Source organism: Melozone crissalis, unplaced genomic scaffold, assembly GCF_028551555.1.
Source record: "Melozone crissalis strain CALT ecotype California unplaced genomic scaffold, PUWL_Pcris_2 ptg000042l_1, whole genome shotgun sequence".
Taxonomy (NCBI): Eukaryota; Metazoa; Chordata; class Aves; order Passeriformes; family Passerellidae; genus Melozone; species Melozone crissalis.
In genome coordinates, this window is record NW_026535820.1 from 32,929,409 (window position 1) to 32,941,461 (window position 12,053).

Sequence of the window (12,053 nt, forward strand, 5' to 3'; positions counted from 1 at the left end):
CAGTGTTCCAAAACTACTACACCAAACACACTCTTAAGTGTTTAATGCAAAGCCTTGGCTTGCAAGAAGTCGTGTGCTGTGTCTCCTGATCAGACACAAAGCTGGGAGCACCCGGGCCAAAGTCAGCTCTGGGCACAAGGTGCACCATCAGGTGATGGTTTAGAGGAAAGGGATGTGCCACAAAGTTCAAGCTGCTGCAGATCACCTCTTCAAAGGGCTCTATTTCCTATAAGCACAAAAAATATAAAATTTATATCTATATATATATATAGAGATAGATAGATAGATAGATAGATAGATAGATAGATAGATAGATATTCACTGCAGTTATTTCACCTTTAGGTAAGAGATGAAAGAGAAGCTCCTGGGTGAAGTCAATCTTTCACTGTGAGCTGAGGAGGGAAACACTCAGCTGCTGCTGTGCCTTTTCCCAGAACAGGGTCAGGTTAAAACTCCTGGCAGGAGTAGCTGTGATTTTTGGAGTAGAAAAGGAACCAAAACCTAGTACCAAGGCTTATTCTTGGAACTTGCTAGCAAGATACTATCAGACAAATATCCTGGTATAATTTAGTATTTACAGCCCAGAAAACAAAACAAACCACAGAAGAGAGACTTTGGGAGAATCAAATTCAATTATGGGAACAAACAGGAAAAACAGTATTGAAAGACAAAACAATCTTAGCACAAGATTGTTTTGGTAAAGTCAAACATAATATTTCCCCCAAATAAATAAAATCATAGGCATAAATGGTGGTGGCAGAAGAATTTGAGAATTTGTGTATATCTAGCTATCTAAACAAAGACACTTGAAGATATATGGACAGACACTTAAACATATACATAAAATCACACATATAAAGAAATTATTTAAAGAATCTCTCCAAAACACAAAAGATTACCTAGAATTAAAGAACAAACCACTAAAACTTTTTTTTTAATAGCTGAAAAATACTATGCAGACCACATTCAGTATTTTGGGGGCTTTTGTGGCTACTTAGGAAAGACCGGAAAGAATTAAAAATCCATTTCCTTGTGATCACAAGTAAAATGAGTCCCAAGGGCTGAATCAGGCTTCTACCATGAAAGAGAAAACATGAAATGCTGAGTCAGCACAAAAATGCCGGGTCCTGACTTGCTCCTTTTGTACCTAGAGTCAGCTGAAAGGCAACTTGTGTGATTTGACAGAAACTATCCCCAAAATAAGTGAGCAATGCATCCCTACTGTAATACAGAAATAAATAGCAGAATGCCTAAAATCCAAAACAATGCTTGAAAAAAGCCCTTAATCTAAAAGAACTCATGTAGAAAAACTGGAAATGTAATTCTTACACATTGTAATAAGCAGTAAAAGCCTAAGAGAACATATCAGTTGTCTGCCTAGCCCTACAGTCCTGTAAAACAAGCACACAAGGAGAAGCCCATGGGACACTATGCTGACGTGTTGTTGCAGGGGGAGGAAGGCAGAGCAGCAGCAGCCAAACCCATGGCCAAGCTCATGACACACACTTACAGAGGGGCATCAGCCCCAACAGGGCCCTCAGTAAGTCAAAGTCTGACAGAAGACACTTGCTGGTTTTAAACCTCCTGTAATTGTTGCTCACTTTATGAGTACCAACTCAAGAAATGAAGGGTAGATGTTGGGAAGACAAGCTGAGCTATCCAGACAACCTTACGATCAGGGGACAACAATAAAAATAAATCACTGTGGCAGTGATGTTGCATGTAAGGGGGTGTTCAAACATCATTAAATCTCCATCCTTGGGGGCTTCAAAGTTGGACTAGATACCCAAAGTTTCCTTCCAATCTCCATCCTTCTCTGATCTATGGCTTATTTCATTTCTAGCCTTGTACAAACTGTATCATCGTTTAGTAACTTACATTCTTATCCATAAGATTCTTCCAAGTGGATATTTTTATAGATTATTAATAAATAATGTTTATTTGTTTACTTTCAATAAAATGAAACAATTCCTGTGTGATGAAACACATTTTCAGTTGCTGATGTCAAGCTCAGACTGTTAAAGGAAGCAGAAATTGTCTAAAGGCAACAATTGTAGTTGTCAAGTTCTTTGGGTCTATAGGTCAATAGAAACAGAATCAGTCATCACAAAAATCAGGTTATGGTGGTGGGAACAAGAAGGAATAACAACTTTCTGAATATTTTCACTGTGAGGAATATATTAGTAGGAGAAAGATCTATATTGGGAACCTCTCGGATTCATAGTCAAATATCATCAATCAATACATTATTTGAGAGCCAAACTATTCTTCTCTTCCTGTACAGTATTACCAGACATAGATATTAGCAAATACCTGCCACGCTTCTGTTCCCATGGCAGGTCCAGGATGTACAACATGCAGTAGTAGGAAAAGATTTTTGGCACGAGTTTCTGGCACAGCAACACCTTGTGCAATCATTTTGCATGTCACATTTAAGAGCTTACTGACTCAGATACTCTCTATCTTATTAGCAAAACTCTAGTTTTCATTGGATTAAAATGTTTTCACCGATTCACACACAAAGAGTGGGTTCATTGATCAGTGTGGGAGGACATTATCATCAAAAGGAGCATTGGGGCATCCAGGTGGCCATAATGTTGTCTCTGTTTCCCTTTTATTCTCCCATTTTTTTGGTATCTAAAATGTCCAGATTGCCTCCACACACACAAGAATATGCTGAAACAGACCAAAAGCCCATAGCCCAGAACAGAGTCTCCAAGCATAATATCCATCAATACCTCCTGAATATTTGATTTAAATTTTCTAGTGGATAGACTATGCTTTACAAAAAACGGATTTTTGGAACAGGGAGATGGCAGAATTTGTTTTATCCATTTTCATGCATCAACCATGTATTGCAGGAATCCTGCAGGAGATAGACTTCCAGCAGGCCACCTGTCTTTCAGGCTGAAGACCTGTAAATTAGTCACTTCTTTATGAAAGCCATGCTGTAAGCTGAACTGCATTGAGTCCAACACAGATTTCTGTGGGACTTAATCTTCACTCCTTAAAACAAACAAAAACCAAAACTAACCAAGCAAAAAAACTGGAAAAAACCCCACCCAAAATAAAAAAACAAAACTGTTCGCAACTTCTACTCAATTATTTATAAATGCAAGGAATTTCCACATTATTTCACAGTTGTTTAGGGAGCTCATCAAATAACAACACACTTCTTTATCCATATAATTATGACCTTCAAAGAACTCATATAGATTTGTAAGACACGTCATCCTTGACAAAAGCCTTGTTAACTTTCTCAACAGATCACACCCTCCCATCTGTTACTAATTCTTTCCCTTACCACAGTTTGTAGATAACATGCCTGGAAAAGATCCAAGGATTGCCAGCACACAGTTCTCTGGTTCTCTCTTGGGACTCCACTAAAAAAATGGTGCATTTGTCACCTTCTGGTACCAAAGTTGTCTCACTGATCACATATAAAATTCAGCCTTTGCATGATTTTGGTGGACCGCTGAAGTCTAGTTGCCATCTACCATTACTACTTATTTCCTATAATTGGAGTCTCACCCATCAACAAAATGTCCATTAAAGGTCATATATAGTCAAGCATTACGAAAAGAAAGGAAAGGAAAGGAAAGGAAAGGAAAGGAAAGGAAAGGAAAGGAAAGGAAAGGAAAGGAAAGGAAAGGAAAGGAAAGGAAAGGAAAGGAAAGGAAAGGAAAGGAATTTCCCCTAGACTTGAGATTTCAAACTGTATAACCTCTAATCTTGGAACTAAGTGCAATGCATTTTCTATGGCTGTGGGCTGGGCTTGGTGATAAATTCTTCAATTTTTTTTATTATTATGGAGTTTTTTTACTTCAATCTCTTACATGGTCTTCCTTCCTACACTTCATTGCAAAATTGCCTTTGGGAAAGTTTTTTACATTTGCTGTGTGAGTTGGAGAGATGCTCTGTGACATTTTTGCCATAATTTAGATTTAACTGTGCACAAAGGCATGAAGCACCTGCCAACAGTACAATACAGCCCCAGCTTCAGAAGGCAATTATCTCTGAGATTATGTCACTGATGCTTCTGTGATTCTTCTGGTTTGGATACATTTTGTCATTTCAGCATCCATATATTCAAATCAAAAAGGGTCTGCTGTTGTAGCAAAATCTATTTAAATTATTTTCATTTCTAGAATAGTCACCCACACCCATCTATAATGTCTCCTATTCAACAACTGTGACCTTCCATTTTTTCTAACACCCTTTCATAGGGAAATGGCAGAAGTCCAAAATAACTCATTGAAATGATTTAATTCTTCCCATGGAAATGAAACTTAAATGGTCCTTTTTGACCTATGGTCTACAGACTGCTGATAAGAGGGGAATAATAACTAAGTAAAACAAGCCCAGTGTCAGGCTTAAACTTATGATCAAAAGGCTTTGCATTTGCATTGCAACTTTTTGAAAGCCATCCTAAGATTCATGCTTTAGATTCAGCACTTACAATTAGGGTTGGTGAAACATTGGGCAGGACACACGGGCGTGAAGTGAATGCACAGGAGAGCCAGAGCCCTGCTTTTTCCACTGCTTTTTGCTACCATATCCTACAAACCGGCTGCAATGAAACAAACCAGCTGAAGCCAAGCTCAAGTGAAACACAAGTGAGGAGTCAGTAGCAGCCGTGGCTCCATCCCAACCCCTCTGATAGCTAGCATATCCCCTTAATTGGCTGGCCCTTCCTCTCACCAGCCAGCAGCTCACTCACAGGACAGCCCAAGAGGTGCCACCCGGAGTATTTGCACAAGGGCACAGCAGTCAGACCTGCTGTGCCACGCTGGCTTCACAGCTGCACTGAGCCATTGCCCGTAAACGTGAGCCACCTCATCAAACACTATCTAAGCCTTTGTTTGCAATTGCCTGTGCCATTATCTGCCGCTGGTGTCATAACCGTACATGTAATTAGTGAATGCACCTTGTCCCAGCAAGCATGCATCCCGGATCAAGCACAGTCCCACTTTAGAACACTGTTAGCCACCTTTGTGAGCACCATTTCTAGCTCACTCCTGGTAAAACTGCTGATAACACAATCTCCTTTAAACTGTGTGTCTTAAGACATTTGAAGACAATGCACAGCTGAAATCTGGGAAGCGTAACATTTGTAAAGCTGGGAGTGACTGAGAAAGTATGCTGCTGCCCATGGTGACTGACCCAGGGGACAGCAGCAGGAGAAACATGACAGAGCAGCGTAGCTTGAGGACTGAAAACACACTACCAGGGCTACAGCTGGGGAAACAACCTGTACACACTCCACCAACACGCGGCTTCGTACTGCCTTGTGTACGTGCGGCAGCCTGGCAAAGTCACCAATCAACTTAACTCGGAGAGCGAACGCTGTGATCCAAGAGCGTTTGTGATGGGAAAGTTTCCAAAAGCCTCCACGCTCCTGAGCGAGAGGTACTTGAGGGAGACCGGACTACCCCGCGCTGCCCGCTGCCAGCAGACACTCCGGTTTGCCGGAGCGGCTCTCTGAGCCACAGCAGCAGCAGCGGCAGGCACGGCTCCCCTGCCCCGGCCCCACCTGCCCTCGGCGGTACTCACAGCGGATGCCAGCGCTCGGGCAGGCGGCGGTGCAGCGAGATGCGATCGCTCAGGTAGATGTTGATCTGGTGCCGGCGGATGCTCTCCTCCTGGCGGCGCTTCTCGGCGGGGCTCAGCTCCAGCCTCACGGCCCGGCCCAGCTCCCCCAGCGCCCCGGGGTCCAGGGCGGGCTTGGCGTACACCGGCCGCCGCAGCAGCTCCGAGTCGGGGGACGGGGGCTGCGGCGGGGCGCGGCGGGCGGCGCGGAGGGGCGGCGAGCCGTGCCGCCACACGAGGAAGCCGAGGGCGGCCAGCAGCCCCAGGGCGAGCAGCGCGCCCTCGCCCCGGCAGCCCCGGCCCCGCTTGCCCCAGCACATCCCGCGGCCGAGGCGGCCGGCCATGCCGAGTGAGCGGCGGCTGCCGTCTCACGGACACGGGCGCGCCTCCGCCCCGGGCAGGCTCGGCGAAGTTCTCAGGACCTGCCCACGCCGCGACAGCCGCCCCGCCGGCAGCGCTGCCCCGCCAGGAAGCCCGCACGGCTCCTCCGCCGCCGGCTCCTCCCTCCTCCCCGCCCCGCCGCCGGCCAGCCCGGAGGGGCGCGGCGCGGAAGAGCCGGGCTCGGCGCTGCCGCGGGCCGGGGAGCGGTACCCCGGCACAGGGAACCCGCCCCGCTTGTCCCCCGGGCGTGTGCGCCCCTGCCGCCCGCCAGCCGCCTCCCGGGAACGATGTCCCTCGGTTTCCTGGTGCTCGGAAGGCTGCTTGTCCCCCGAGGGTTCCGGCATCCCAGGGAAGGCACACACGGAGCTCCAACCTGCTCCGCGTTCACCCTGGGTACCACAACCGGTGGAACCAGTGCTGGTGCTGACCCATCCCGGGGCAAGGAGGGAGTGGAAGCCATCCCAGTTCTGCCAGATCACACAGAGCTGGGATGCGGGGAGGAGGGAAGAAAGCATGTTGCCTTTGCTGTCACCCTTCAAGGGAAAGGTGATCTGGTTGCCTTGAAACTTCAGAGACCTTCATAAGCGCTGGTAGCTGCGTGGTGGATATGCCATTTCCCCAGCAAGGGAAAGATCTGCTGGCACTGAGCTGTCAGGGCCACAACAAGCTGCTTTGGCCTCTGGAAGTGATTGAGATAGCCCCAAGACTTGCTGTCTATGGACAGAAATTGTTAAGAGCTGCAGGACAACAAGGGAGGTTATTTCCCACAGAGGGGCTAGGAAGAGCTTATGGGTTAAAGGGAGCAAATTGATAGGAAACCAGGCTTCATCCATTCTGCTGCCTCTAGAAATAGCACGTGCTTCAGAAGTAGAGCAGAACACTGGCTAAGAAACCGTAGGTATTAATGACAAGGTTTTTGGCTGAAGAAAGGAGTGTTCTTGGTTGAAAAAAGTCAACCAATGTGGCCTCATTGAGGGAAATCCAAAATGCTAGTGAAAATCCCAAGTTTATTATACACATAATAGGCAGTTCATTCCATGGCTTGACAGAATCATGGAGGGAAAAAACAACAGCAGCACTAGTTAGAGCTTTCAGACTTGCTTCATACTCAACAAGATATCCATACTGCTTGTTTTACTTCAGCTCCTAACAGTATGAAGCACCATCTGCCGAAACTTGTGATGTGGAGACCTGAGATTACAGGAGAGCTCCTGATTTTGCATTTGAAATACTTCAGCATAAATGTAACATGACTGGATACAGTTTCTCTCTCACTAGCAGCAGGGAACTGGAACTGGTTTCGAGGCGTCATTTGCTCCATGCATTTTCCATGTTCACTGCAACATCCTCTGCTGTTGGAGGCCTGTCAAGATCAGCCCAGCAGAGGAGTTTGGTCATGCCCAGAGAGAGAACTTCAGTACACAGCACTGGGCGGTGCTCACCAGCACTACTGAGGAGAGAGTGAAACTAACACTAAGGAAGGGAAAAAATAAAAATGTCACCACTATCAGGGTCAGAGCATACAGCTATGAGCTCTTTCTGACTTTACATGATAATAAATATTGTATGTGACAACAAATGCAGACTCAACTACTGTGGGGGCCATGCTCTGGACAGAAGGGTGCTGAAAACCAGTGACTGATTCTGATTGTGGCAAGCTAGTATAAATCAAGGCATTTAGGTGGATTTGCAATGAATATGTCTATGGACAGATTATTTCTTATGCAGCTATACAGCTAGCTATCACAGGAAATTATATAGGCATAAATCTAGTTTCAATATGCTTTGTACTAAACTACTAAATATCAATATGTTGGACATGAGAATTTACATTGCATATAAAGGATGTTGTGTCTAGCAAACTTTGGGTCTGAAGACAAAACAAAAAGACCCCAAGAAAAAAAAAACAGAGAGTTCTGCTGCAGAGGTTCTTAAATATTATAAAAATCTGTATTTTATATAAATAAATATAGCAGCAATATGGAAGAAGCAATATGGAAGAAGCACAAGAACATCATCACATGACCAAAACAAGTTCTGAAACAAAAAAATGGGAAACAGAGAACCAAAAATTACAGAACTGCTCTCAGCAGTAATAATGCTCTTATGGCAAAGTAATGGGTGAAGATTTTCTGTGATGATCATTGCAGTGGGAATTGAAGTATTGCCAGTAAATAGGAGTTCCCTGGGGATCACATCCAAACACATCAACCAGAGGAAATTCATCAAGAGAAAGTACAGGAATGAGGCTAATGCAAAAATCATAAAGACTCAATTATTTGCATTCACAAAGAAGTTTGTACAAGATGTAAAGAATATGAAGGTAAAAACATGCTTTGTCAAACTTTTTCAAACATTTTTGGGATGTAAATGTGATGGGAAGACTGAACATTCTGGGCTGAAATAGTTAAGGTGTAAAGAATTATCTCTGAACATAAAAATAGGGCCCAGCAGGAAAAAAAAAAAAATCTGCAATCAACAAGGCAAATGAATGAGTTTACTGCTAGCCATAAAACTTGTAGCAAAATTTTCATGGAAGAGTTCCTTTTAAGCCATTCTCTTGTTTCTTTCAGGTTGGATAACAATGGAAGTTAAAATAATTTGTTATGACTTTTTAGTGTTTAGTGAGTTATAATTTCAAGTGCTTCAGGAGTTTCAAGCAAAGATAAGTAGAGTAACCAAACAAGTCATATAAAAGCTCTAATTACTTATCTAGAAATATTTATTGTGTCCTTAGTTGTCCAAATTAAATCAGAAGATCAATAGAATAATTAATGGCTGTTAAAAGTTTATTTTTAAAAACAGAAAAATTTTTCTTCTCCTCAAAAAGTATCCAAAATATTAACTAAACCTTTCAAAAAGCACTAAGAGAAAAAGACTAATGACAACAATATGCAATTGTCCACAAGAATTTACATAATAGTTAATGTAATAACTGAAATTAAGGATGTATCTCTTGCTCTCTGAAATATGTTTGAAATACAGGTAATATTTAGTTCACCTAAAATACATGAGCTTATTGAAGGACTATGTTTACATATAGGGAATCCCTAAAGAGGTAAGATATGATGAACTATTTAACACCTGTATAGTTATTAAAAGGTATTCTTATTTTTAGTGATGATATATACGTTACAGAAAAAACAGAGCTATTAAATTTGCCAAATATTTAAAATTCACCTCATAGAAACTTTTCCTTCTTTTTTCTTTTGTGTGTAGAAAGCAAAAATGTCAAATAGAAATAGAGTGGGAAGACTGCATTTTCAATAAGTTAAACAGCTTCCTAAATTCACACTTCCAGGTAAAAATAAAGTCTCAAATAGTGTATTTCAGAATAAAGTTCCTAGTTCTAGAAAAAGCCAAAGCTTACATATTCTAAAGAAAAAAAATCAGAAGAATATGATATGAACCATCATGTACAAATACTTTGGACACAGATAGGAAATTTGCTTAAGGAGAGGAAGAATCATCCAAGCTATAAAACATACTCCCTGGAGATAGCATAGGACCTATGGGGTCATTGTTCACCATTGTTTTAACTGTGCACAAAAACTGCACTGCCCTGTAGACCTCCCCAGTTCTCACATTGGCTGCTCTTTCTCTCCTTTATTAGCACAAATATTTTTAAAATATTATTATTCAGCCTATTGCACTACCACTGCCAAGGATTTTTTTTGTTTAAATAAATGTGTTTGGATTGAAAGTCTCTTTATTTGAGACAGCTGCACAGCACATGCAAAACACGAAATGAGCCGCACCCTGTTTCCCCGGGGCCAAAGGGTCCTCGGTGCTTCAGCAGGAACCCTGTTTTACAGGGATGCTTTGGGTCAAGAGGGAAGCTGGGTGTATAGTGTAGAGGCAGAGAGATCAAGGAGTTGAGAGGAAGAACCCCAAAAATAAAACAGAATAAAACCACAGACTTGATGGCTGAGATAGAAACTGTTGCCTATCTTCTATCAGGCTGATGAATGCTGTGAAATTCTCCTAGTGACAGGTGAATAAGATGAGGCAGCATTCAGTGGATTACTTGGGCAAGACCTCAGCTGCACCAGTTTGCAGATCTCTGTAGAACATGTATGTGCACCCATAGATAAACTACACACACAAAATGCCTGCTCAAAAGGTCACATACAAGCCAGGATGGACAGACAGACAGAGTCAGAACATGCATGTCAAAGACACCAATCAATATATTTGCTTGCTGTAGGTAGGTATTGCTTCCATATAATTTTGCTCTTAAACTAAATAGAAGCATGAACTGCAGGCAGTGGAGATAAGGTACATAAAGGAAACCTACGCCAGGAAGCTTAGCTGTCAGAAAGTATTGGAACAAAACTGCAGTTCTGCTCACAAAGTATGGTATGATGTTAAGGAAGATATGTTATGTTGGAAACCTGACTAATTTTTCAGAATTTCATGCAGACACAATGAATTAAAATACTGAGTTGCAAATACTTTTTGAAAGTTTGTCAAAATTATGGCATATTCTGAAACAATGAAGTAAATTCCTCATAAAGGTAACGCAGCTGGTCATAGTAGACAAAGAGAAAACCATGATTAAAATTCTGAACCAAGAAGTCAAGCAGATAGTATGTTGTGAAATTAATCTATGTCACTCTACACTGTAGCTACTTACTACCATTTGGTTTTTAGTAATTTTTTCAAGGTTGTTTCTGTTTCTATGCCTGAAAGGACCACAGTAAACATACATAAGTCCAGTGATACTGGGGAAGCATTTCCTTTTCTCTGATGGTATTTCTAATATATGTCTTCCTTTCCATTAAGACAGACATAAGTGTCTTCACACAAAAGACATACTTAAAAATTCAGTTTTCTTTTTCTCAGAAGTATGACTTTCTTGTGATTCACATCAGTAAGATTTTACAGTAGAAAATAAGTATTTTACCTCTTAAATTGACATGAAAAAAGCCATCATACTTGGGGATTTGAGATGCCACCATCCTCACACTTTGATAATGCAGATTGTGAGTGAGTCAGCTGTTTCTAGTTTTATGGATTTCTTTGGAACAGATTGCTTGACTACTTGCATTTCTACAGTTCTGAGAGGCTTTTGATTACGACGGCATTTTTACAGTTTTCCTTATTACATGATCCTGAATTACACGTGAGGTAGAGATTTGCTCATGTGTCATGGCATGTGTCCAAATGTATTACATCCTATTACTACTGTAAGAGCAATGGAATTTTTTGTTACCTGGCCAATTTGTAGTTCTATACCATTGCTCATTTGCCATATTATACTTACTTTACTAGTTCCACAGGTACATTACATGCTCTAATGGTTTCCTAGGCTTTGTTTGGCAAATGCTTAGTTCTGAGTCTTGAAGAATAATGACTTTAAGTAATCTATCTCTTTTATTACACATCACAGGATAAGTAGCATCAATAAAACTTGTATTTCCTTGGTGGTGGTGTTGCTGGTGTTTTGAGATCATCAGCAGTGGAGATGTTAGAGAAGTTAACATAACTCCTCTCTTATGTTACAGAAGTTTCACAGTTGTTGATTCCTGACATGTGTACTCCTACCCTATGTGTTCTGCCCTTTTTGGTGGCCTGTTCTGTTCCTTGCACTTTTCTCGTCTTCTTTATTTGAAAGTAGTTAATTTCTTCATTCATTAGGGCTTTGTCCTGTAATTTAAAATTATTTTAACCTTTGAGCAATCTAACATTGACCTATACAAATTAGCACAGAACTGATGTAAATGAATTTCTTGTCAAAATCAATGCATTTTTCACTGAATGGACAAAGATGCAGTTTGGATAAATCTTCTGAACAATTAACACACAGAGAATCTTGATTTCATTTTGTCCCATCTTATCTTCCAAACTAAGCTTTCTCCATTATCTTATCCTAATGAACTGTTTGAAAGGCTTAGGTTGTTCTTTCATTGGTGAAGAAATCAAGTCCTGTATTTTGTAAAGAGCTTGGTACTGCATCATCCAGGAGAATATTCCATAGCAGTTTATTAATTTCAGAAGAAATTTGATTATTTTCCTTGCCTTGATTGTCAGTCAGTGACAGAAATCCCTGAGTGATCATACCAGTATAAATGCCGAGGATG

At 41.7% G+C, this 12,053-nt stretch overlaps 1 protein-coding gene across 1 annotated transcript in view; it reads right to left on the reverse strand.

Moving 5' to 3' along the window:
• Window positions 1-5,933, reverse strand: part of GALNT12 (polypeptide N-acetylgalactosaminyltransferase 12) — a 46,587-nt gene extending 40,654 nt beyond the window's left edge. Inside the window, exon 1 of the mRNA XM_054285105.1 lies at window positions 5,554-5,933. Coding sequence (XP_054141080.1) covers window positions 5,554-5,933 — 380 coding nt within the window. The remainder of the gene's footprint in view (window positions 1-5,553) is intronic.
• Between the last annotated feature and the right edge of the window lie 6,120 nt (window positions 5,934-12,053).